Source organism: Pan paniscus, chromosome 5 (genome assembly GCF_029289425.2).
Source record: "Pan paniscus chromosome 5, NHGRI_mPanPan1-v2.0_pri, whole genome shotgun sequence".
NCBI lineage: Eukaryota > Metazoa > Chordata > Mammalia > Primates > Hominidae > Pan > Pan paniscus.
The window spans coordinates 31,771,386-31,795,762 of NC_073254.2; the positions used below are offsets into that span (position 1 = coordinate 31,771,386).

General features: G+C 40.6%; 1 protein-coding gene across 1 annotated transcript in view; it reads left to right on the forward strand.

Annotated features, from left to right (window-relative positions):
* The first annotated feature begins 266 nt into the window (after positions 1-266).
* The window catches only part of STMND1 (stathmin domain containing 1), a 29,426-nt gene continuing 5,315 nt past the window's right edge, over positions 267-24,377 (forward strand). The window contains exons 1-3 of the mRNA XM_003823172.7: positions 267-548; positions 13,254-13,431; positions 18,902-19,053. Coding sequence (XP_003823220.1) covers positions 468-548; positions 13,254-13,431; positions 18,902-19,053 — 411 coding nt within the window. The 5' untranslated portion in view covers positions 267-467. The remainder of the gene's footprint in view (positions 549-13,253; positions 13,432-18,901; positions 19,054-24,377) is intronic.

The following is a 24,377-nucleotide window of genomic DNA, read 5'->3' on the forward strand; positions in this document are numbered from 1 at the left end:
CAGGCACCAGGGGTAGGGGCGTGTCACACACACCGTGTCTTACAAAGAGGAAAAATAAGAGGTTCCCGCAAGATGCTTGCGACTCTGGTACTTTTCAAAGCAATGCAGCCAGGCAGCGGGCTTTCCCCCGGCCCCTCGCTCTGGATAGGGCTGCCATTTGCATCCTAGCTGTGATTTAGACGCCTCCAACCTTCTAGTTTTCAGTTACCAGAGTCCTATCTCCGCCCAGATCCCAGGTCTGCATGACGTAATTTATTGTGGCAACCATTCCTGGCGACTGCCCAGAAACTCAGTGCGTCCTGCCCGGGGTTTAAGCGCGGGAAGTGGGAGAGGCGGGTGGCGCCCGAGCGCAGTGGCAGGGGCGCAGGGCGCAGGAGCGCGGGACCACCGGCGCCGGAGCGCGGCAGGGAGCGCTCGCGGGGGCGCACAGCAGCCAAGCCCGCGGAGGAGGAGCGCGCGCGCGCAGCATGGGCTGTGGACCTTCCCAACCTGCTGAAGACCGGAGACGTGTACGCGCGCCCAAGAAGGGCTGGAAAGAGGAATTCAAGGTAATAAACAAACAAACAAACAAACAGACATAAAGCCTTTTGCCTGGGAGGTCTCGCGATTCCCACGCTTGGGGGCGACAAGAGTTGGCTGGAGCAGGGTCGGTCGAGGCTAGTTAACAGGTGGGAGCAACTTTATTCTGCCGGTGTTTAACTGCTGTCTTAACCGGGACTAGACGGATGGATAAATATCAAAATATATCTATCTATATCGATAGAGAGTATAGATACAGATATATGGCTATAGGATCAATTTTGAGAGCCTTTGGTGTTTAAAGAGATTGCGAAGGTGGTCACACCCCAGGGCAGAGGCAAGGAATAACCTTGAATAACTAGCACAGAGCTAGTGTTGGCCGTGATTCTCGAGGGAAGGTTAGAGTCCGTAGGAACTGCCATATATTATTGGCTTCTGAAAAATAGGCCCTTTGGTCGTTTCTTAAAGCTGGGAGAGATCTCAGAACCTATCTGGCTGCGTCCTCTCGATTCATAGATGAGAATCATGAGGCCCAGAGAGATAGGCGACTTGTCCGAGGCTGCACAGCTAATTTGGGGGCACAGCGAAGGTAGAATTTAGTTTTCAAGAGTTTCGTTCCAATACTCTTTTCCCTAATTCCTCAAAGTTGCATGCACTGTAATTCTTCTAGAGACATTATGGGGAATTTTTTCCAGAGCGAGACCTAGAGGGATGAGTTGGCTGAGCAGAAATGAGGTCCATGATGTCTTTGCATCCTTACCACCCTCCAGATTCCACAGACAGCGCTAGCAACCCTCAAGGGTCCACCTAAGAGGGGTTACACCGAAAGATAAGGCTACCATATAATTTATCATCAAAATTATGCTTTTAAGAGTGAAAGGAAACCCTATTAATACATTTTCCCAAAGACCCTGGCTGAAGCACAGCAAACTGGGACTTATGGCTACCTTTCCGAAGGGTCATTTTTGGAGCTACTGTTCAAAGAGCACACACTTGGTCTCAGCAGGCACTGTGCAAGACACTATTAAGTGCCAGCTGCAGCACCTACTTCATGTGGGGCACATCTGTTGGGCTCTTGGAGTACATTTTGAAACAACCAAACCAGAATCTAGTGAAGGCTGACTCCACATTTAGTACCTGGTGCCCTGGGGGAAGCCTGTGCCCAAATGGCCACCCATCTTAACACTGTTTTCTGCTTTCCATCCTGAAACTGCCACCGTCTCTGTATAGGGACCCATTACTTTTTTTTTTTTTTTTTTTTTTTTGAGACGGAGTCTTGCTCTGTCACCCAGGCTGGAGTGCAATGGCACGATCTCAGCTCACTGCAACCTCCATCCCCCGGGTTCAAGCAATTCTCCTGCCTCAGCCTCCTGAGTAGCTGGGATGACAGGCGTGCGCCACCACGCCCAGCTAATTTTTGTATTTTTATTAGAGACAGAGTTTCTTCATGTTGGTCAGGCTGGTCTCGAACTCCAGACCTCGTGATCCACCCGCCCCAGCCTCCCAAAGTGCTGGGATTACAGGTGTAACTCACCGCACCCTGCTAGGACCCATTACCTTTTATGGGGTATTTCTGCCTCTCCTGCCAGGATCCTAACAAGTTTCTCCTCCACACTGCCACCTATCTTGCCAAGGGAAAAATTTCTCTTCGTGTGCAAAACCCTTTAGTTTATAATCTATCCTGTCCCTCTAATGTCATCCTCTTCTCTTGTCTTCTGCCAGTGCCTGTCACTCATGGGCTCTTGGGTCTGCTAAACCAAATGACTCTCAGGGCTCAGTTCTTCCAGGCTTCTCACACTTCCATGCCTTTACCTGTGCCATTCCCTCTTCCTGAGATGCCCTCCCTGGGACCCTCTCCTATTGGCCTGGTGAACTCATGATCACTTTGGACTAATACGTAGAAATACTTTTTTCTTCCATTTTTTAAAAATACATTAATGTCACTTAAAAGTGCTAATCCATTGTTCTTGTCCCCCTTTTCATACAAAAATCTTTATTTTTTATTTATTTTGCTGGCCTGATTACATATAAGACTTCAACAGAAAGAAATGGGTTTCTTTTCTCGCCGTTATCATTTGTTCCATCTCATGGTTACTGCTAAAAGTAATTTCGTTGCACAGCATAGGAGGGGATGCTAAAAACCAATCCTCTCCAAGCGTCAAATACAAGATGTCTTCTGGGCCAAGGCATTCCAAGGCCCAGGAGGGTTCCTGGGTTTCTGCCTACATTTCTTGGGTAAGATAATTATCACTTCTCGCTTGGATTTTTGTACAAGTCTCCTAATTGCTCTCCCTGGATCCTTTTTCTACTTCCTGCTACACCTGACCTCCTCCTCTAATCATCCACATGACCTCCAGAAGGATCTTTCTCAAATAAAATCTGATTATCTCAGTCCTCTTTTGAAAAGAAGTCACCAACCCATTAAGTAGGACACATAAACCCATGGTCAAGAGTATGACAAGCTAGGTTTGATTTCTAGATTTATTATTTATTTGTTGTGTGGCCTTTTTCAAGTTATTTAACCTCCCTGTGCCCCAGTTTTCTTATTTGTAAAATGAGGGCAGTAATAATACACATAGTGGGGCCTCTCTATCTGTGGGTTCCACATTCAGGGATACAAGAAGCATGGCTGGAAAATATTCTTTTTAAAAAAAAACTGTACTGAACATGTACAGACTTTTTTTTGTTATTGTGCCTTAAACATACAGTACAACAACTATTTACATAGCATTAACATTGTTTTAGGTATTTATGAATAATCTACAGATGTTTAAAGTATACAGAAGGATGTGCATAGATTATATGCAAATACTACACCATTTTCTATAAAGGACTTGAACATCCATGGGTTTTGGTATCCGAGGGAGGTCCTGGAACCAATCCCCCACTAATGCTGGGGATGACTGTACTTATTTTGTAGAGTTGTTGTGAGGGTTAAATAAACTCAGTATAGGTCAAGTGCTCATACCAATGCCTGACGCAGAATAAGTGCATGATGTAAATTATTTCAATTATTATTATAAGATAAAATCCTGGCCAGGTGTGGTGGCTCCTGCCTGTAATCCCAGCACTTTGGGAGGCCGAAGGGGCGGATCACCTGAGGTCAGGGGTTCAAGACCAACCTGACCAACATGGAGAAACCCTGTCTCTACTAAAAATAAAAAATTAGCCGGGCGTGATGGCACATGCCTGTAATCCCACCTATTTGGGGGGCTGAGGCAGGAGAATAGCTTGAACCTGGGAGGCGGAGATTGCGGGGTGAGCTGAGATCATGCCACTGCACTCCAGGCTGGGCAACAAGAACAAAACCCTGTCTCAAAAAATAAAATAAAATACCTGTAATCCCAGCACTTTGGGAGGCTGAGGCGGGCAGATCACAAGGTCAGGAGTTTGAGACCATCCTGGCTAACACAGGGAAACCCCGTCTCTACTAAAAATAGAAAAATTAGCCGGGCGTGATGTCGGGCTTCTGTAGTCCCAGCTACTCCGGAGGCTGAGGCAGGAGAATGGCATGAACCTGGGAGGCGGAACTTGCAGTGAGCCAAGATGGCGCCACTGCACTCCAGCCTGGGCGAAAGAGCCAGACTCTGTCTCAAAAATAAAATAAAGATAAAATCCTAAATCCTTACTTAGCATGCTGTCCTGGCCCATCCTGGAGCTGACCTCTGCTAACTCCTCCAGTCTTGTCTCTCCCCACACTCACACCGTAGACAAACCTTAGGACTTGTTCCCCAGGCCCATTCTGTCCCTAGCTCCATGCCTTTGCACCTACTGTTTCCTCTCCTTCCAGACTTTTCCTTCTCCCTCTCCTGGGTCACATGATAAATGTGTACCCATTTTACAAGACACTCGAGGTCACTCCTCCTGAAGCTCTTCATGACCTCCCACCCCCAACCTCTGCCACCATGCTGGCAGGGTTGATCTTATACCTTCTACTATCATATTTCAAAGCATTTTATTATATGTGTTTGTTTCTATATTTGCCTTTCATCCTGTGCGGTTACCTCCTTGAGGACAGGCACTGTTTTTTAATCTTTGTATCGCCAATTCTTACTACACTGCCTGATACTGATCAGGCACTAGCGAATCTTTCTTGAGCAAATGCATGTCCCTCCTGGTTCCAAGATTCCTTAATGTCTTCTTGTCTTCTAGTAGCATAACTAGACTAATGACAGTCTGCAAGGAGGAAATTCAATTTTAAAATAACCTGAAAATAGACTGAGAGTCGACTCATGCATATACCTTCTTTCCTAGCCCCAAGCACTTGACTTTGGAAATCTGATCTGGGAAAGGTATGATTATTACTAATTAAACATGCTATAGCTATTGGAATAATAATAATTTCTTTCATAGCTTTCATAAATGCATAAGGCTTAGGGTTCAGCAGTTCAGCAGGATCTTTAAAATGAAATGAACGTGTTTGCTTGCATGAAATATTTACGTTTCTTAGTAACATGGCTTTAAAGTATTCTAAATCAAATTTCTTGAGACCTATATACAGACTTTCCCTTCACTTTTACTTTAGTCTATAGTGGTGAGAAGATACAGTAATAAAATAATGCATAATAAGAAAAGCATGGAAAACTTCTTAGTTGCAGAAATGTTATTCTTCTATAAGAATAACTCAAAATTCCTTGCCTGTTATAAAAGAGGAGAGGCTGGATTGGAATAGATGGTCTCCAAGGACCCTGCACAATTTTTTCCTAATACCTGATAAGAAAATTCTAGTTGATTGTCAGTAAAGGGGAGTAAATTACTTCTTAAAAATCAAATTTTGAAGAAATTCTTCTTATATGTCTATAGACAAATATATTCACAAAATATATCTGCTAATAATTTGACTTAAGAAGGTTTTAACTCCAGGATGCCTTGACAAATTATTCCCTTCAAGCTGTTTGGTAAATATGTTTCCCAAAAGCTATAGAACAAATGTAGTATATCCATACCAAAAAACAAATAAACAAAAACACACAACAAACAAACAAACAACACCTGTCCGTAGTTAAAAGCAATACCTTATTTGGAATGCTAATGATTTCTGTGCATAGCTGTTAGCTTATAATTCACAACTTTTAAATTCTACCTAAAATTGATTAAAAAATTTATCCCCAAGACACTGAGGTATAAAAACGTTCATAAAATGTAGAAACACACTGAATCTGTACCCCTCAAGGAAAAAATAGAACATTCTACTCACCATCCCATCCCCTCCCCAAGTATCATTATCTATATAATAATGCAGGTATACTTCTTTTCTTCTTCTTCCTTCTTCCTTCTTTCTTCTTTCCTCTTTCTTCTTCTTCTGAGACAGGGTCTCACTCTGTCACCCAAGTTGAAGTGCAGTGGTACAATCACGGCTTTCTGCAGCCTCAACCTCCCCTGGCTCAAGAGATCCTCTCACCTCAGCCTGCTGAGTAGCTGGGAATACAAGTATGAGCCACCATGCCCGGCTAATTTTTGATATTTTGTAGAGATGAGTTTGGCCATGTTGCCAAGGCTTAATGTAGGTATACTTCCTACTGGTGTGAAAATATAAATTCTTCATGTATATGTAGAATAAGAACACTGCTATATCCCTGAGAGGCATAGATCTAATTAACTTATAAATATGTCTGGTCTTTAAACTATGTCTGTTCTCAAGTCTACACTCATTATGAAATTGGGTTAAAATTTCCAGAATGTGTTACACATGGGTAAGATATTTGAAAGACATTCTGAGTTTTCAAAAGGAAGAACCTTAAATTTCTGCTCTGGTTTATGTTGTTTCATGATAAAAGACTGTGTTTTGTCTGCTACGATTTAGGTTTTGGTCACCAGCAGAGCTCAAAGGCAGACTGTCTCTAAGTAAGAACAGATGGGTAGAGATCCTTGCTAAGGCCTGGATTCCGAATCCAAGTAGTTATAGTAGCTTTGATAACACAATTGTGAGGTCACTGAGGTTGTGGTATTTAAATCTATGCCAAGTTGTAATGTACAGAAAGTCTTTGTGAAAAGCCATCGTTTAGACTGAAAATATTCAAATTCGCTCTCAATTCCAACGTGGGCATTTTGCTATTGTTGTTGTTGTTACTATCGTTAAATCATTAAATTTTTCCATTTGGAAAAAGCCCAAGAGTCTTTCAAGAGTCTCCACTTGGAAATGTTAAATGACGCAACTGGACCCTGTTTGTAACTCAGTGCTTCTCTAGGATCAAAAAATGATGGATCTGCAAACCAAAATAAACTTGTGAAAATACTTGTCTTACCGTCACTGTAGATATTGGCTTTTAGTAGTTTATTTGGAAAGAAGGAAAACGGTGTTCAACATGACTTACGTGATGTGCATCTTTACCTTTAGCATGAACTGTGAGCATCAGATAGGGTCTCCTTCCTGTTCTTTTTCTTTTTCTTTTTTTTTTTTTTTTTTTTTTGAGATGGAGATGGAGTCTTGCTGTGGCCGACTGGAGTGCAGTGGTGTAATCTCGGCTCACTGCAACCTCCACCTCTCGATTTCAAGTGATTCTCCTGCCTCAGCTTCCTGAGTAGCTGGGATTACAGGTGCCTACAGCCACCCCCAGCTAATTTTTGTATTTTTATTGGAGATGGGGTTTTGCCATGTTGGCCAGGCTAATCTCGAATTCCTGACCTCAGGTGATCTGCCTGCCTTGGCCTCCCAATTTCCTTTTCTTTTGTTATATGTTTTATATACATATAAAACACACACATATATATAACATATGCATATGTTATATGCATATAACATATTACATATGTTACATGTGTTACATGTTACATATGCATATAACATATTACATATGTTACATGTAATATGTTGTATGTAAAGACTCCTTTCTTGGTTCTGCTTACTCTACAGGGACAAGATGGGCAGTAACTGTGTCCATGAAGAAGGACAGATGGACGGAGACAGAGAAAAGCACATCGTTGCTTTTAGGCTTTCTCTTTGTGCCAATTCCCATTTCATATCCACTGAGTTTTTGATTACTTTCTTGTTTGTTTGGTTGGTTTTTCATTATTTCCCATGTAGCCCTGAGACACAGAACTAATTAACCCTCAACATGATGAACTGATATTGGTTTAGCTGGAGTTACCATTTTGCATAAACACAGTGATAAGGAGCTATGTAACTCCCACTACAAGCATGCAAGAATCCCTAACTGAATTATGAAAACCTGATCGTGACAGACACCACCATAACCTAGCCATTGTGATCTCTACTTAGCCTCTGAGGAACTTCAAACGTTAGAGTAATTCCAGAAAGTGGTTAACACATGCTTGTATATATTTTTTAAATTTGTATGACTTTTACTGTGAAAGTACCAAGAGTTTCATGACAAGGCCTTATTTTTAATTCATTTTTCTTAAAGAAAATGTTTCCTGCCTAGAGTCATAATTTTAGAGCCAGAGGACCTCCCGTCTTCAGACTGAAGCTCTGAGAGGTTGCTTCTCACAGTACACTTTCTAATATTTCTGGACCTACTTCTTTCCCCCATTCTTGCTGCCACCATCTTTGCTCATGTTTAATCACTTCTCACCTTGACAACTGCAATAATTGCAACTGATCACCATGTTCTGTTCCTTCCGTCCACTCCTGTCACTTGCAGGAACCCAAAAGTGATTTTTCTAGAAAACCCTCCTGATGATTTTCATTTATTTCCATGGATAAAAATCCTACACAGGATTCCTGTTGCATTCAAAATAGAATCAATCTCCTTTGCTTGTCACAAAATACTTCCCTTTTTCACTTCAGTGCCTTCCACTGTCTACCCCAATCTGTTTCTGCTACACTGGAAGAATTCATGTTCCTGGACACACAATATGATTCCATTTCCCTGTCTTGTGTATGCTTTTCCACCTGCCTAGAATGTCCTTTTCTCCTTGTCCACTGGAAGCTCATTTATCAAGAACCAATTCAGGCATTTTTTTCTTCTTTCATACCTTTTGCTCCCTCCAACAAGATACAAACTTTTATCACAGTACAGCAAGGCTTTGCTGCAGAGAGTGGGAGGTTAGGCATGGCGTCACGTGCCTGTAGTCCTAGCTACTGGAGAGACCAAGGCAGGAGGATTGCTTGAATCCATGCACTTTGACTGTGCCTGTGAATAGCCCCTGCTCCCCAGCCTGGGCAACATATGGAGACCCTGTCTCTAAAAAAAACAGTAGCAAGTGGAGGGCAGAGTCCTGAGGCCCTTCAAAGACTCGGCAGGAAAGAAAAGTGCCCCTTGGGCCAAAAAGTCAAATCAATAGACATTAAATGAGTCCAGTCGCGGTGGCGCACGTCTGTAATCCCAACACTTTGGGAGGCCGAGGTGGGCAGATCACGAGGTCAAGAATTCGAGACCAGCCTGGCCAACATGGTGAAACCCTGTCTCTACTAAAAATACAAAAATTAGCTGGGCGTGGTGGTGCGCTCCTGTAACCCCAGCTACTCAGAAGGCTGAGGCAGGAAAATCACTTGAACCCGAGAGGCAGAGGTTGCAGTGAGCCGAGATCGCACCACTGCACTCGAGCCTGGGTGACAGAGCAAGACTCTGTCTCAAAAAATAAAAAATAGACATTAAAAGAATCCTGGGAAGACATTACCGAGTGGAAGATGCACGTGTTCTTTGTGTTCTTATCTCTTCTGGAGACACTGAGGAGACTTCCTGTGGCATGTGTGTCTTAGATGGAGAAGACCTTGATAGCATCCATTGAAATGAGAAGTGGGAAACTTGCAATGAAAGAGGGCCAGCACCTGGAGAGAGAAGACATGGTAGTCAGGGGAGATACGATAAAAGTTTTTCTGAACACATTAGCATTTAAAATTTACTTACTCTAAAAATAAATGACAGTTCTTTAAATTGAATTAATTCAGCTTTGTGAAAAACTCATTACATTGTTCTTGTTTTGCTGTGGAACTGTGAAAAATTTAACACGGACCAGCATTTTGTCATCAGTGGTTTACTAAATCACCTAGAGGCCATTTTTATGCTTTGTTTTGACCTATTTACAAGCAATGGAACTGTGGTTTGAAGAAACAGACTCCCTTGAAAGGAGAAGGTGGGATTATAAATTAGTGCAGTATTTATCGAGGTCCTTCTGGAAACACATATTAATATAAAATGTGCATATCCTTAGACCCAGCATATCCACATCCAGGAATGTATTCTCATGGAATGATTGGATGGGTTCACGGGTTCACAGTGATGTATATTCACAGATATTATTCCAACACAGTTTATAATATTGAAAAGTTAGAAACACCTACATGTCCTTCAGTAGGACTTGGTTAAATACATTGTGGCATAGTTACATAATGAGCTCCAATGCCATCATCAGATAAGTAGCTACTCCTTATCACTAAATAGAGCGAGGTAGACCTATGTATGCTGACATAGGTAAATGTTTCTTATATATTGTTAAGCAGGTTACAGAAATATAATATAATTTAGTATGTAATTCTTTTTATTATTTTTAAAACAGCTTTATGAAAATATAATTCACATGATTCACCTACTGTCTTAGTCTGTTTGTGCTGCTACAACAGAATACCATGGAAGGGGTAAATTATAAAATACAGAAATTTCTTTCTCATAGGAAGTCCAAGATCAAGGCAATGGAAGGTTTGATTATCTGGTGAGGGCTGCCCTTCTGTGTCCTCACATGGCAGAAAAGCAGAGCAAGTTAGCTGAAGCTGTGTGAAGCTTCTGTTTATAAACACCTTAATCCCATTAATGAGGGAGTATCCCGCATGGCCTAATCAACTCTCAAAGGTCCTACCTGTTAATATTATCACATTGGTAACACCTGAATTTGAAAGGGACACATTCAAATCATAGCATCCATTTAAAATGTACAATTGACAGCCATTACCACAATGTAATTTTAGAACAATTTTGCCCTCTTCAAAGAAATGGCTACCCATTAATAGTCAATCCTCGTTCCCCCACCCTAAGCAATCAATAAATCTATCTTCTGTTTCTATAAATTTGCCTATTCTCAATATGAATGGCCTTTGTGATTGGCTTTTTTCACTTAGCATAATATTTCCAAGTATCATCTATGTTGCAACGTATGTCAGTGTTTAATTTATTTTTCTTGCCAAATAATATTCCTTTGGATGACTGTACCACATTTTATTTATACATTCATCATCTGATGGACACTTGGATTATTTCCACTTTTGGGGTATTATAAATAATAATTGTGAATATTTGTATGCAGTTTTTTTGCAAGAACAGATGTTTTTATTTTGCTTGGGTACATACTTAGGGGTGAAATTTCTGGGCCAGGCACGATGGCTCACGCCTGTAATCCCAGCACTTTGAGAGGCCGAGGCGGGTGGATCACAAGGTCAGGAGATTGAGACCATCCTGGCTAACACGGTGAAACCCCGTCTCTACTAAAAATACAAAAAATTAGCCAGGCATGGTGGCAGGCGCCTGTAGTCCCAGCTACTCGGGAGGCTGAGGCAGGAGAATGGCATGAACCCGGGAGGCAGAGCTTGCAGTGAGCCGAGATTGCGCCACTGTACTCCAGCCTGGGCGACAGAGGGAGACTCCGTCTCAAAAAAAAAAAAAAGAGAAAAAGAAATTTCTGCATCACATGGTTAACTCTATGTTTAATTTTTGAAGAGCTTTCAAAGTGTTTTCTAAAGTGCTGCACCATTTCACATTTGCCCAGCAATATATGAGGGTTCCAATTTCTCCACATCCTCACCAACACTTGTTATTGTGTGTCGTTTTCATTATAGTTATCCTAGGGGATATGAAGTGGTATCTCGCTGTAGTTTTGATTTGCATTCCCCTACTGATTAATAATATTGAACATCTTCTTGTGTGCTTATTGGCCAGTTCCAATTTACTTTTAAAGGTTATGTGAGCAAACACATCTGGGCAATGATATACTAAAATGTTAGTAGTGCTTCTGTCTAGAAGATATTATTTCTTATTTTCTACTGTGTTTCTCTATCAATCAAGGTTCTACCAGAGGGAAAGAACCAGTAGGATAGACAGATAGATAGATAGGTAGATAGGTAAATTGTAAGGAATTGGCTGATACAGTCATGAAGGCTGGCTAGGAAAATCAAAATCCATAGGATAGGGCAGGCAGTCGAAAAGAACAGACTGGAGTTGAAGCTGCAGTTCACAGGCAAATCTCCTCTTCCTCAGGAAGACCTCAGTTCTACTCTTGAAGCCTTTCAATTGACTGGATGAGACCTACCCAGATTATCAAGGGTAATCTCCTTTACTTAAAGTCAATTCATTATTTATATTAACCATATCTACAAACTACATTTACAGTAACACCAAGATTTGTGTTTGACAGAATAACTGGCTACTATAGCCTAGCCCAGTTGACACATAAAACTGACTATTGCAATTCTCTTTTATATTATGTAATTATTTTTTACAATAAGTCTGCATCACTTTTTTTTTTTTTTTTGAGATGGGGTTTTGCCACCTTGCCCAGGCTGGTCTCGAACTCCTGGGCTCCAGAGATCCTCCCTCCCCAGCCTCCCAAAGTGCTGGGGCTACAGGCATGAGCCACCACATCCAGCCTGTATTACTTTTTTAATCAGCAAAAACAATATAGCTTCATTGTTATAAATTGTTTGAATACCATAGTACCTCTACTCTCACACTCAGTGCTGAACTTGTCTATCTTGGTATCCTCCAGAATGCTCAGCGTAGTAGCTTTTACCTGGTAGATGCCTATTAGATACTATATTAGTTTTCTACTGCTGCTATAGCCAATTCACACAAATTTAGTGGCTTCAAACAGTAGTCACCAACCTTTTTGGCACCAGGGACCAGTTTTGTGGAAGACAGTTTTTCCATGGACTAGGGTTGTGGGGATGGTTTCAGGATGACTCTACAGCATTACATCTATTGTGTACTTTATTTCTATTATTATTACATTGTAATATATAATGAAATAATTATACAACTCATCATAATGTAGAATCAGTGGGAGCCTTGAGCTTGTCTTCCTGCAACTAGACAGTCCTATCTGGGGGTGATGGAAAACAGTGACAGATTATCAGGCATTAGATTCTCTTTTTTGTTTGTTTGTTTTGAGACGGAGTTTCACTCTTGTGGCCCAAGCTGAAGTGCAGTGGCATGATCTCGGCTCACTGCAACCTCTGCCCCCTGGGTTCAAGCGATTCTCCTGCCTCAGCCTCCCAAGTAGCTCAGATTACAGGCACCCGCCACCATGCCTGGCTAATTTTTTGTATTTTTAGTAGAGATGGGGTTTCACCATGTTGGGCAGGCTGGTCTCGAACTCCTGACCTCAGGTGATCCGCCCGCCTCAGCCTCCCAAAGTGCTGGGATTACAGGCATGAGCCACTGCGCCCAGCCACATTAGATTCTTACAAGGAGTACGCAACCTAGATCCCTCGCATGTGCAGTTCACAATAGGTTTTGTGCTCCTATGAGAATCTAATGTCACTGCTGATCTGACAGGAGGCAGCGCTCTGGGGGTAATGTGAGTGATGAGGAGCAGCTGTAAATAAAGATGAAGCTTCGCTGGCTAGCCCGCTCCTCACCTCCCGCTCTGCAGCCCAGTTCCTAACAGGCCACGGACCAGTACTGGTATGTGGCCCAGGGGGTTGGGGACCCCAATCTATGGCTTTCTGGGTACTATACAGCCCACCACAGATACTAGCTGGCTAAATATTCACAAAGCAGACCCTGCAACATTGTTTTTATTTACCAAGAAATCTTGACTCTAACAAAACTGTTCCCTTTTCACAGGCTGATGTTGGTGTGCCTCATACTGGGGAAAACTGCAGCCCCCAGATGGAAGCTGCTCTGACCAAGAATACTGTGGACATTGCAGAAGGCCTGGAACAAGTCCAGGTGGGAAGCTTACCTGGAACCATTTCAGAAAATTCTCCATCTCCTAGTGAAAGAAACAGACGAGTAAATTCAGGTAACCTCCCTCTGCCCCCATTCATGTAGATCTTCACAAAATACTGTTTCTCTAAATACGTTTACGAGGTTTATTTGGTGGTCCTTTTATCATTGCTTTCTGGGCCATGAAGTACATTAAATGGCAGTGTTTTTGTCTCTGAAACATTAGAATTTAGCCTTAGGCCTTCATTATGTGAGTAAATAATGCTAAGCATTAATCTTCTTGTCAATGAAGTAATTAGGACCATCTTTAAAAAAAAAAAAAAAAAAAAGAACTAAGAGGCATTATTGGGAGTTAAGGCCAGACTTTAGGAATGGGACTTGCACAGTTCAAAGGAATTTAAACTCCCACGATGATAACATCTTTCCAAGGATAAGTTCTACATTTACAAAAATAAATAAAACCTACAATAAACTGTTTTCCCTGTCTTTTCCCATCCAAAGTATCAGCAAATATACAACAAAAGAATCTTTCAGAAATGTGAAAGAGGTAGTTATGATTTACTTGTGCTATTTAGAAACTATTTGTGGGTTTTCCTATGGTGTGTTTTCCCTTGACTTGAGTTACCGCCTGGTGTCCATTTAAGTCATCTTATTTATATTCGGTCAGCCTTTGAAACATATTGAACTTCACAGCCCTCAAGGAAAAGTACTCTTTTTATTTCAGGGGGGAAGACTTTTGCTCCCCATCACTGTTATTTCTTCTCTAAGTACAAGTTGGGATTGGAAAACAGATGGGTTCATACATGTGATTCTATTTCTTGAACTTTCCTGGCACACTCAGGTTATCACAGATTTTCTATTCGCCCTCCCCTTGCTGTTCTGATGTAGTCAGCGTGACCTCAGAGAATGACTAGGAGGTTGAGGAATGCAGCACAGGAACGGACTCTCCCTCCCTTCTATGTGTTAGGTTGACAAATACATTTTTTTTCTTTCCAATAATTTTGTTGATGCAACTTCCCTCTAGACAGCAACATGAATGCTAAATATCAGTGTTGGTCACAGACTGCAGAGTGTCAGGCAGACAGGGACCTGGTGACCCAGAACAGTCAGTGCTGCCAGCTGTGTGTACAATGTTAAAGGTGGTATGAAGAGGGTGACAGGTAAGCAGAAGGGTGTTGAGAGAGAACAGCTAGGGAGGAAGTCAGCCACCAAAGCAGATGTTTCTAAAATGCAGCGTCAAGGAGTCCTCAGGAAGCACCTTACCACAGAGTGAGTAGGACCTAGTACCCTGAACTTTCTATTTGTCCTCTGCCCAGTTTTCTCTCTATGTCTCAGCCCTTGGCATCCTCCTTTTTGTGTCTCTGCTCTTCAAATCTGCAGAGTATACTTCTTTTTTTTTTGAGACAGAGTTTTGCTCTGTCACCCAGGCTGGAGTGCAATGGTGCAATCTCTGCTCACTGCAACCTCCGCCTCCCAGGTTCAAGCAGTACTCCTGCCTCAGCCTTCTGAGTAGCTGGGATTACAGGCATGCGCCACCATGCCCAGCTAATTTTTGTATTTTTAGTAGAGACGGGGTTTCACCATGTTGGCCAGGCCGGTCTCGAACTCCTGACCTCAAGTGATCCACCCGCCTCAGCCTCCCAAAGGGTTGAGATTACAGGCATGAGTCACTGCACCTGCAGAGTATATTTCTTAAGACTATCAAGTTTCACACTAACATTCCCCAAGTGTTTCCTTGTTTAAAAAACTTTTTATTTTGTATAATTTCAGAGTCAAGAAAAGGTGCAAAAAACAAAGAACACCTATATACTTTCACTCAGATTCCCCAAATGTTAACCTTCTGCCACATTGCATTATCATATCCCCCCTTATGCAAGTAGATTTTTTTCTGTTAATAAGTTACAGACATAATGCCACTTCGCTTTCACATACTCCAGTGTGTATTTCCTAAAAACAAGGATACTCTTTGCATAATCACTATACAAGGATCAAAACTGGGAAATTACCTTTTTATTGTTTGTTTTTTTTGAGACAGAGTTTTTCTCTTGTTGCCCAGGCTGGAGTGCAATGATGCCATCTCGGCTCACTGCAACCTCTGCCTCCTGGGTTCAAGCAATTCTCCTGCCTCAGCCTGCTGAGTAGCTGGGATTACAGGCGCCCGCCACCATGCTTGGCTAATTTTTGTATTTTTAGCAGAGACGGGGTTTCATCATATTGGTCAGTCTGGCCTCGAACTCCTGACTTCAGGTGCTCCTCCCACCTTGGCCTCTCAAAGTGCTGGGATCACAGGTGTGAGCCACCACGCCCAGCCAGGAAATTACCTCTGATGTAGTACTATTATCTCACCTATAGATCATATTCAAATTTTGTCAATTGTCTCACAACTGTTCTTTATAAATGAATTTCTGATTCAGGATCTGTCTAATCCAGGATCACATGTTTAATTTAGTCATCTATGGTCTTTAGTCTTCTTTAATCTGAACAACTCCTCAGCTTTTCTTAGTCTTTTATGACCTTGATATATTTGGAAAGTATAAAACATTTGTTTTGCAGAACGTTTATCAATCTGGGTTTGTTTGAGCTTTCCTCCTGATTGGATTTGGGTTACGCATTTTTTTTCTTTTTTTTTTTTTTGGAGACAGAGTCTTATTCTGTCACCCAAGCTGGAGTGCAGTGGTGCAGTCTCAGCTCACTGCAACCTCCGCCTCCCGGATTCAAGCAAGCAATTATGTCTGCCTCAGCCTCTCGACTAGCTGGGATTACAGGTGCCTGCCACCACACTTGGCTTTTTTTTTTTTTTAGTAGAGACGGAGTTTCACCATGTTGGCCAGGCTGGTCTTGAACTCCTGACCTCAGGTGATCCACCTGCCTTGGCCTCCCAAAGTGCTGGGATTATAGGCATGAGCCAGGGTTACACAATTTTAGCAAGAATACCAAAAATTATATTGTGTCTTTCTTAATACATCGAATTAGGAGGTACATTATATCTATATTCAACTCATTATGTTTATGGGGTTTTTGCTATGCAAAAGTTTATTTTTAATCTAGTAAGATTTATAAATGTTTAAAATTCAGTTTGGATTTTGAGTCACAGTTAGAAAGCCTTTCCCTACACCAAGGTTAAAGATAAATTTACCCGTGTTTTCTTGTATAATTTCACTTTTTACACTTATGCTTATGAAGAGTTTCCAATGACATCAGAAAATGCTAACATAAATGTTAGCTAGATAGGTAATGAAACTGTATGTTCAGTATGATGTCGAACTTATAAAAATAAAATTTTGTATATTAACAATGGTAATCTCTGGGTGGTGAAAGCATGGGCATTTTATAAATCTTTTACTAGTTTCTGTATTTTCTAAATTTACTACAGTAACTATCACTTTTATAATCAAAAAGAAGCACAACATGGTTTTTAAACAATCCCCAATATTCTCCAATGTCCCAAGAAAACATGAAAATTAGTTGAAATGACTGACATATTCCAGGAATCTCTGTATAAGTTAGCTGCTGTAAATATCAAGCCAAACACTTTAGAGAACTCCAAAAAGAATGGATCGGAATGGTTACAATAATTTTATTATGTTAGCGACAGATGTCAAACATGACATTCCTTTTAGAAACATCCTGGGAGAGAAATGAACCACTGACAGTGGAACCGCTTACATGACCTATTTGGGAGGAGAACAGTGGGACAGTTGAGAGCATGAGTGTTGGAGCCAAGCAGACTTGGATGTAGCCCTGGATAACACACATGCTACCTGTGTCATCTTGAGTAAGTTAATTAGCTTCTCTCACATCAGTGTTTATTTCTAAAATAGGGATAATAATAGCATTCTCAGAGTTGATGTTTGCATTTGACGTCATACAGCGTATCAAGTACTCAGTATAGTGCAGGTGCCTAAGTGCTTAGTAAATGATCATTATTATTATTTTGACCCTTCCAGACAAGGCCACCTTCTAACCAAAAAATCACTCCAATTCCTTGAAGGGGATTCACCTCTGACCTTTTCATTGAAATCTTCTCCATTGTTTCAAGTTTCTAGTTGACCTCCCTGTACGACATGTTTTACTACCCCATGCCAAAATCTGTACAGAACACTTTAAAATGAGAAGTGGCTCTATTACGAACACTTGCAAGAGTAGAAAAAACAGCACTGGACAGATACTAATATAGGAGGAAAACTGTTGGAGTTACTTGCAGTGGCCAATCCTATAAATCTCTTATACTGGAGAGGTTAATATGCTGAAGTGAGAGGCATCTGATTAGTGTGTGTGTGTGCGTCTGTGTGTATGTTTTCTATCTTCCCAGCACAAATTCATGAAAAGTCTCACTGCTAACCATTGAGATTGGAAATTTTCACCAGGCAAGGTGGCTCATGCCTGTAATCCCAGCACTTCGGGAGGCCGAGACGGGCAGATCACCTGAGGTCAGGAGTTCGAGACCAGCCTGTCCAACATGGTGAAATCCCATCTCTACTAAAAATACAAAAATTAGGCATGGTGGCACACACCTGTAATCCCAGCTACTTGGGTGGCTGAGGCAGGAGAATCACTTGAACCTGGGAGGAGGAGGTTGCAGTGAGCTGAGATCTCGCCATTGCACTCCAGCCCGAGTGACAAGAGTGAAACCTCATCTCAAAAAAAAAAAAAGAAAAGAAAATTTTATGGGAAGATGCCATCCATTAAATGGAATGGACTTGGTTACTATCAGGACTTCCTGATGATGTCAGCATAGAAGATAGCTCATTTCTCAGGACTTCCCATTGCGCTGTTACTGACAGGAAAAGCAAAACTGTCTTTGGCCCAACAGGCCAGCGCCGTTTATTTTATAATGTGATGGCATAAACTCGGCTACTTATTTGTGTATTTATATAATTGGATGATTTGTAATGGGGGAGCCTCTCTCACTAGTGCAGCTTATAAAGACTCCCCCATAAACTGTTTCAGTGCTCATTTTTAGAATCATGAATAAAAATTTAGCTGATATCACTCTAACTGCAATTCTGATTTGGTTCGAAGACTCTTTTCAAAAAGGCATACTTTTACTTATGTAGACTTAGCAGATGGTGTAATTATAAACTTAGGGTTGCAGAACTAGAAGTCTCTTGGCAACATCACGCTGTTTATCCTTTGTATACAAAGCATGGAAACCAAACCACAACTCAAAGAATCACCAAGAGTATCTGATTCTTAGCTGTGGTTTAGCTTCATAATTAGTCGAGCAAACCAACGTTGTCGTACCCAAGTGTATAAGTGTTGTTACAATAAAAAGGCAGTCCACAGCAGCACACAGAAAGGCTTTTTGTTATCTTAATATGTGATCTGCTAAGTAAACAGTATATTATGTTGATGTGTATCCTCTGTAAGAACATGAAGAATTTGAACTTCAAAGGATCACAAAGACTTATAATAGAAATATATTAAGTGTTGAAACTAAGATCTAATTAAGTAGCATGGTTTAGAAGGCATCCATTTAGCATTTGATTGAAAAAATCTTCATTCTTAAATTTTGCTTTCTTTTTTCTTTTCTTCTTTTTTGGAAGACCTAGTGACCAATGGATTAATCAATAAACCCCAATCCCTAGAGAGTCGAGAGCGACAGAAGTCATCAGATATCCTGGAGGAACTAATTGTTCAAGGAATTATACAAAGCCACAGCAAAGTATTTAGAAATGGAGAATCATATGATGTCACGGCAAGTAATTTTGTAATTAACATTAGCTTATAGTTAAAATTAGCAATAGAATATGATTGATCATGAGTCATTATTTCCAGCATATGCAAGTTACAATACAGATAACAGCATTTATTTAAGTCAGATTTTTCTCCCTTAAATTCCCCCCGCACCTCTGCACACCATCTCATATGGTTTGGTTCTGTGCTCCCACCCAAATCTCACCTTGAATTGTAATCCTCAGGTGTCAAGGGCAGGACCAGGTGGAGGTAATTGAATCATGGAGGTGGTTTCCCCTATGCTGTTCGCGTGATAGTGAGTGAGTCTCACAAAATCTGATGGTTTTATAAGTGTCTGGCATTTTCCCTGCTTGCACTCATTCTCTCTCCTACCACCTTGTGAAGAGGTGCCTTCCACCATGATTGTAAGTTTCCTGAGGCCTTCCCAGCCATGTAGAACTCTGAATCAATTAAACCTCTTTTCTTTATAAATTACCCAGTCTCAGGTATTTCCTTATAGAAATGTGAGAACAGACTAATACACCACCCTTCTTTGTGGACTCAGAAATTGCTCCAATTATTAATGATTAATTGATCCAGTAAAACACGTATTGGGTTTCACTAAATTTGAGAAACAATAGGCCCCACTGAATAACATACTTTCATTCTTTCAACAATTTTTCTTGAGCACTACCTATGTAATAGGCATTGTACAGGGCATTAGAAATGTAAAACTGAATCTGATTTATTCAGTAAGAAAATAGGCCTGACAAGTGTTTGAGGTGATGGATATGCTAATTACCCTGACTTGATCATTACGCATGTATCAAAACATCATACTGCCCTATAAATATATACAATTGTGTCCATTAAAAATAAAGTAAAACTTTAAAAAAGAAAATAAATAGGCCTAAATGCCAAAGCTAAAACAAATATGGCTATACATTTATCCATATGCACACCCCAAAATCAATCATGAGGAATTAAATAGAATTCCAGAAATTGCTGTACTATTATTTTTCTTTGTTAATTTATCCTGATTAATCTGTCATAGTTTTTCTTCAGCATGAATAATATTTTTACTCTGATTTTAACTAGCTTGGCTAAAGTCTAGAGTTCTAAATTTTTTTTTATTTTTATTTTTTTGAGATGGAGTCTTGCTTTGTCACCCAGGCTAGAGTGCAGTGGCACGATCTTGGCTCACTGCAACCTCTGCCTCCTGGGTTCAAGTGATTCTCCTGCCTCAGCCTCCTAGGCAGCTGGGGTTACAGGTGCCCACCATCACGTCCGGCTAATTTTTGTATTTTTAGTAGAGACAGGATTTCACCATCTTGACCAGGATGGTGTTGAACTCCTGACCTCGTGATCCACCTGCCTCAGCCTCCCAAAGTGTTGGGATTACAGGTGTGAGCCACTGCATCTGACCGAGTTCTAAATTTTTAAATAAATTCTGTATAAACCTGTGAAGAAGATAGCAGACTTAGGTGTTGCTGTTATTTTGTTTTGTTTTCTTGTTTGTTTGGGTTTTTTTTTTAAGCCAATGCTCCCAAGCACTACCAGTAGTCCTTGAAGTACAGGGAGAAGAGAGAAAGTGAAAAAAAAGAAATAACAATGAAAAGAAGCCAGAGAATAAATGAATGAAAAAGAAAAGAAAGAAAAGGAAACGGTGGAAATAGAGACCAGAAATTACCCCAAAGGCTACTTAATGGTTGTCTATCCCTGTGTTGTAGGGAAAACAGTCCATTCGGAATTAAAAACTCATTATTTAAATCAAATTTGCCACCTAGACTGAGTCACTTAATGTTTGAATAAAGTTAATTTCCTTCTTTGTGTATGGGGAATGTTGAGAACTCATGAATAAAAGCCAAAGTGGCATTTTCTTTTGAAAAAGGAAAATAAATCCTGCAGAAAGTATTTGGGGGAAAGGAAAGGAGATTGCCAAACCTTGTGAATAACATTATCAGGCTGCCAATAATAAGAGGATGTTGGGGGGCGGGGGGAGGATGGAAAGGAAGGTAAAAATGGATTATATAATGGAAAAGATAATGCCAACATAATGACAATTTACATTTGCACAACGCTATCATGATACAAGGCATTTTGGAGTGCCTTATCTTATTTGAAAGTGCTAGAAGAAGGATGGGTTTTTAATATCAAAGGGGAGAGGAAAGATTTTTTTTCTAGCTGTAGGTGAGTCTGTAGGGGTCAGGAAAAAAGAAGGCATGTCAAAAGAAAAAGGAAAGCAAGTCTGAGAGGAGGCAGATAGATTGTGGAAACATTCAGTAGCTAAGCAATGTCTTCTTAAGGGAAATGCTATAGACACTTCGATGTCTACAGACATACGCCAGTAGGAATCACATTAAAACATTCTCCGCGATTCAATTGCCAGAGATGAATGATTTCTGACTTAGACTTTGCAATGGAGCCTGCAAGGTTAATTAATATAAACTACCTTGTGAAAGAGATGCACCTTTAAAAAAATAATAACTGTGGGCTGGACTTTTAATAACATCATTAAGTGAACCAAAGATGAAGACTATTTTTCATACTATATAGGCATATAGAATGGTTGTTGGGAACGTTCTCAAAAGGATTTAAGTGTGACAGCCTTCAGGAATAGCACAATTTTGTTTTTTTGGCTTTGGTATTAGGCCAAGATATCCCAACATAAGCCAGGCTTGCAACAGACCAGGCAGCAACACACAGCTCTCTTGTTTCATTGCCTAATCCAGTGGTCCTTAACCCGCCGGTACATTGGAGTCACCTGGGGATATTTCAAACATCCCAGTGCCTAGGTACCACTTCCGACCACACAGCCTGGGCGTGTGGCCCTGCTTTCACACTTCTGAAAGCTCCCAGGTGATTCCCATGGGCAGCCCAGGTTGAGAACTACTGCCGTGAAGTTTCACCAAAACTCTACACAACGCTCTCAAATCCATTACCAAAGCTGGGAAGGGTTAAAGCTTTTGAAATCATTCTTGATTCCCTATTCATTGTGAAACAGAATTCTGAAATATTCCTGAAAATATACCATTTCAGGAATAGGAACTAAGATTATACTCAGGAAGCCTAAGGAAATAAAAGAGATGCAGTTTCTGTGTCACGGATAAAACTTCTTTCAATTCAGAGGTAGCTGAGAACATATGTGTGTCAGACACCAGGTGTCTTGCATATTTTGGGAAGAGTTATGAGGCCAATGTAAAAAGATGAGAATGAATATTGAAGGACTGAGAGGGGAACCATATTAAGAATGGAAATATTATTAGATAATATTAATAATTAATAATATTAATACTTTGAATATCTAATATTTAATAAGTTTTTTCAAACCCAGACTGATCAAACTGGCTAAAAACAAAACAAGAAGTCAAGGGAAACAAAAAAGGGATAGTCAAAAAAAGATATTATTATGTCAGCAGTTACTACAATGTGGTAAATCTTGACAGACATGTAAATATTATTTATTCACTGCTCTAGGGAATAACATTCTTTTAAATAAAATATTATGGGAAAAATAGAATAAATGTGAAAATACTTGGAGTCTCATGCTCTACCAGCAGAACTAGCCAAGCAGCCAAAGAGAATAGTTTAAAAATAAGACTTCTTATGTGGGCCAATAGTATGTTTACATACAAGGGCATTTCAGACTTAGATCTGGATGCTTCTTAGCCAGGTCATTATCTTTCATTGAGTTATTTAGAGTGAAATTGAATAAAGGACGTTGAAAATTGAGGGTTCACCTTCATGAAGGTCCCTCATGAAGGTCCCTCTTCCGAATCAGGGGCATCCCCCATAAGCCAGTCTCTCCCTAGAGGTAAGGGGAGGATCTGTGTCCATCACAGAGGCCCCTTTGTCTTTTTTCTTAATTTTCATCATAATCTTGCTGGTGAATACCACAGTAATTCCATAGTACTCTCTGGATAACCAGCTTTCGAGATGTTTATGCGAGAATATTTTATGTTTACTTAAGAGTTAAAATCAGGCTGGGCAAGATGGCTTATGCCTGTAATCCCAGCACTTTGGGAGACCAAGACAGGCAGATGGCTTGAGCCCAGGAGTTTGAGATCACCCTGGGCAACATGGTAAAACCCCATCTCTACCAAAAAAAAAAAAAAAAAAAAAAAATAGCTGGGCATGGTGGTGTGCACCTGTAGTTCCAGCTACTTAGGAGGCTGAGGTTGGAGGATCACTTGAGTGTGGAAGTTCGAGGCTGCAATAAGCCTTGATTATACCACTGCACTCCAGCCTGGGTGAAACAGCGAGACCCTGTCAAACAAAAAACCCAATTAAAAAAAAAAGTTAAATGTGCTAGGCATGGTGGCTCACATTTGTAATCCTAGGGCTTTACGAGGCTCAGCTGGGAGCGTCCCTTGAGGCCAGGTGTTCAAGACCAGCCTGGGCAACATGGTAAGATGCCATTTCTACAAAAAAAAAAAAATTAAGAGTTAAAATGATATGTAAGAAATATAAGATTAAGAAGCTAAGTATCAGATTGTTGAGTGAATCTTTCAGTGTATTTTTAAACATTCTAATTAGACTTAACTGACTATATTGTAAACAAACATTGGTTTTATGTACACATGTCAATATGTATATGGATAGGTATAGACCTCTTTAGAGAGATGTGATTGGCTCTCATTTATCCACATAGGTATTATCGAGTTCGTCTTTTATCCCAAATTCATTTCTCCCCGCCACTTAGCAAATCCTGGGTCTCCCTACCTGAGGCTCTGTGAATTCACTATTGACCTCTGTGTCTGGTCAAAGTTTATTCCCTTCTCTGTGTGACTTCTATACTTGGGAACCTGAAGTGTACTTGGAGAGTTTGTTCACATTGCATAAGAGTCTCTAACATTATTTGTTGAACCTCATGGAGAATTTTTTAAGGAGGAGGAAGTTGACTGAGTTAGGACTCAATAACGCCAGCTAATGATCAGAGTGACCTTCCCCAGGAGGTCTAACAGTGATAAAACAAGAATGAAGGGCTGTTTTGCAGGATTGGCCTATTCTATCCACAAGACTCCTTTAAGGAAACAAAATGAAGACAGGTTCATCCGTAGGTCAATAGTTAATTAAGAAAGCTCTGAGGAATACACAGTGTATGTAAGAAGTAAAATATACAAGTTAGTAGCTAGAAACAGGACTCTAATCTAATTGCAGCATTTTGAACTTGGCAGTCCTCTGAAAGTATTCTTTAAGAAAATGATTGAACTGGTAACTTCTGTAGGTTGATTTTGTTGTTGTCAATGTGTTGTTGTTTCCACTGGTAACACCTCTCTAAGCATAAGGTGATCATTGTTTTATACATATATATATATATATATATATATATATTTTTTTTTTTTT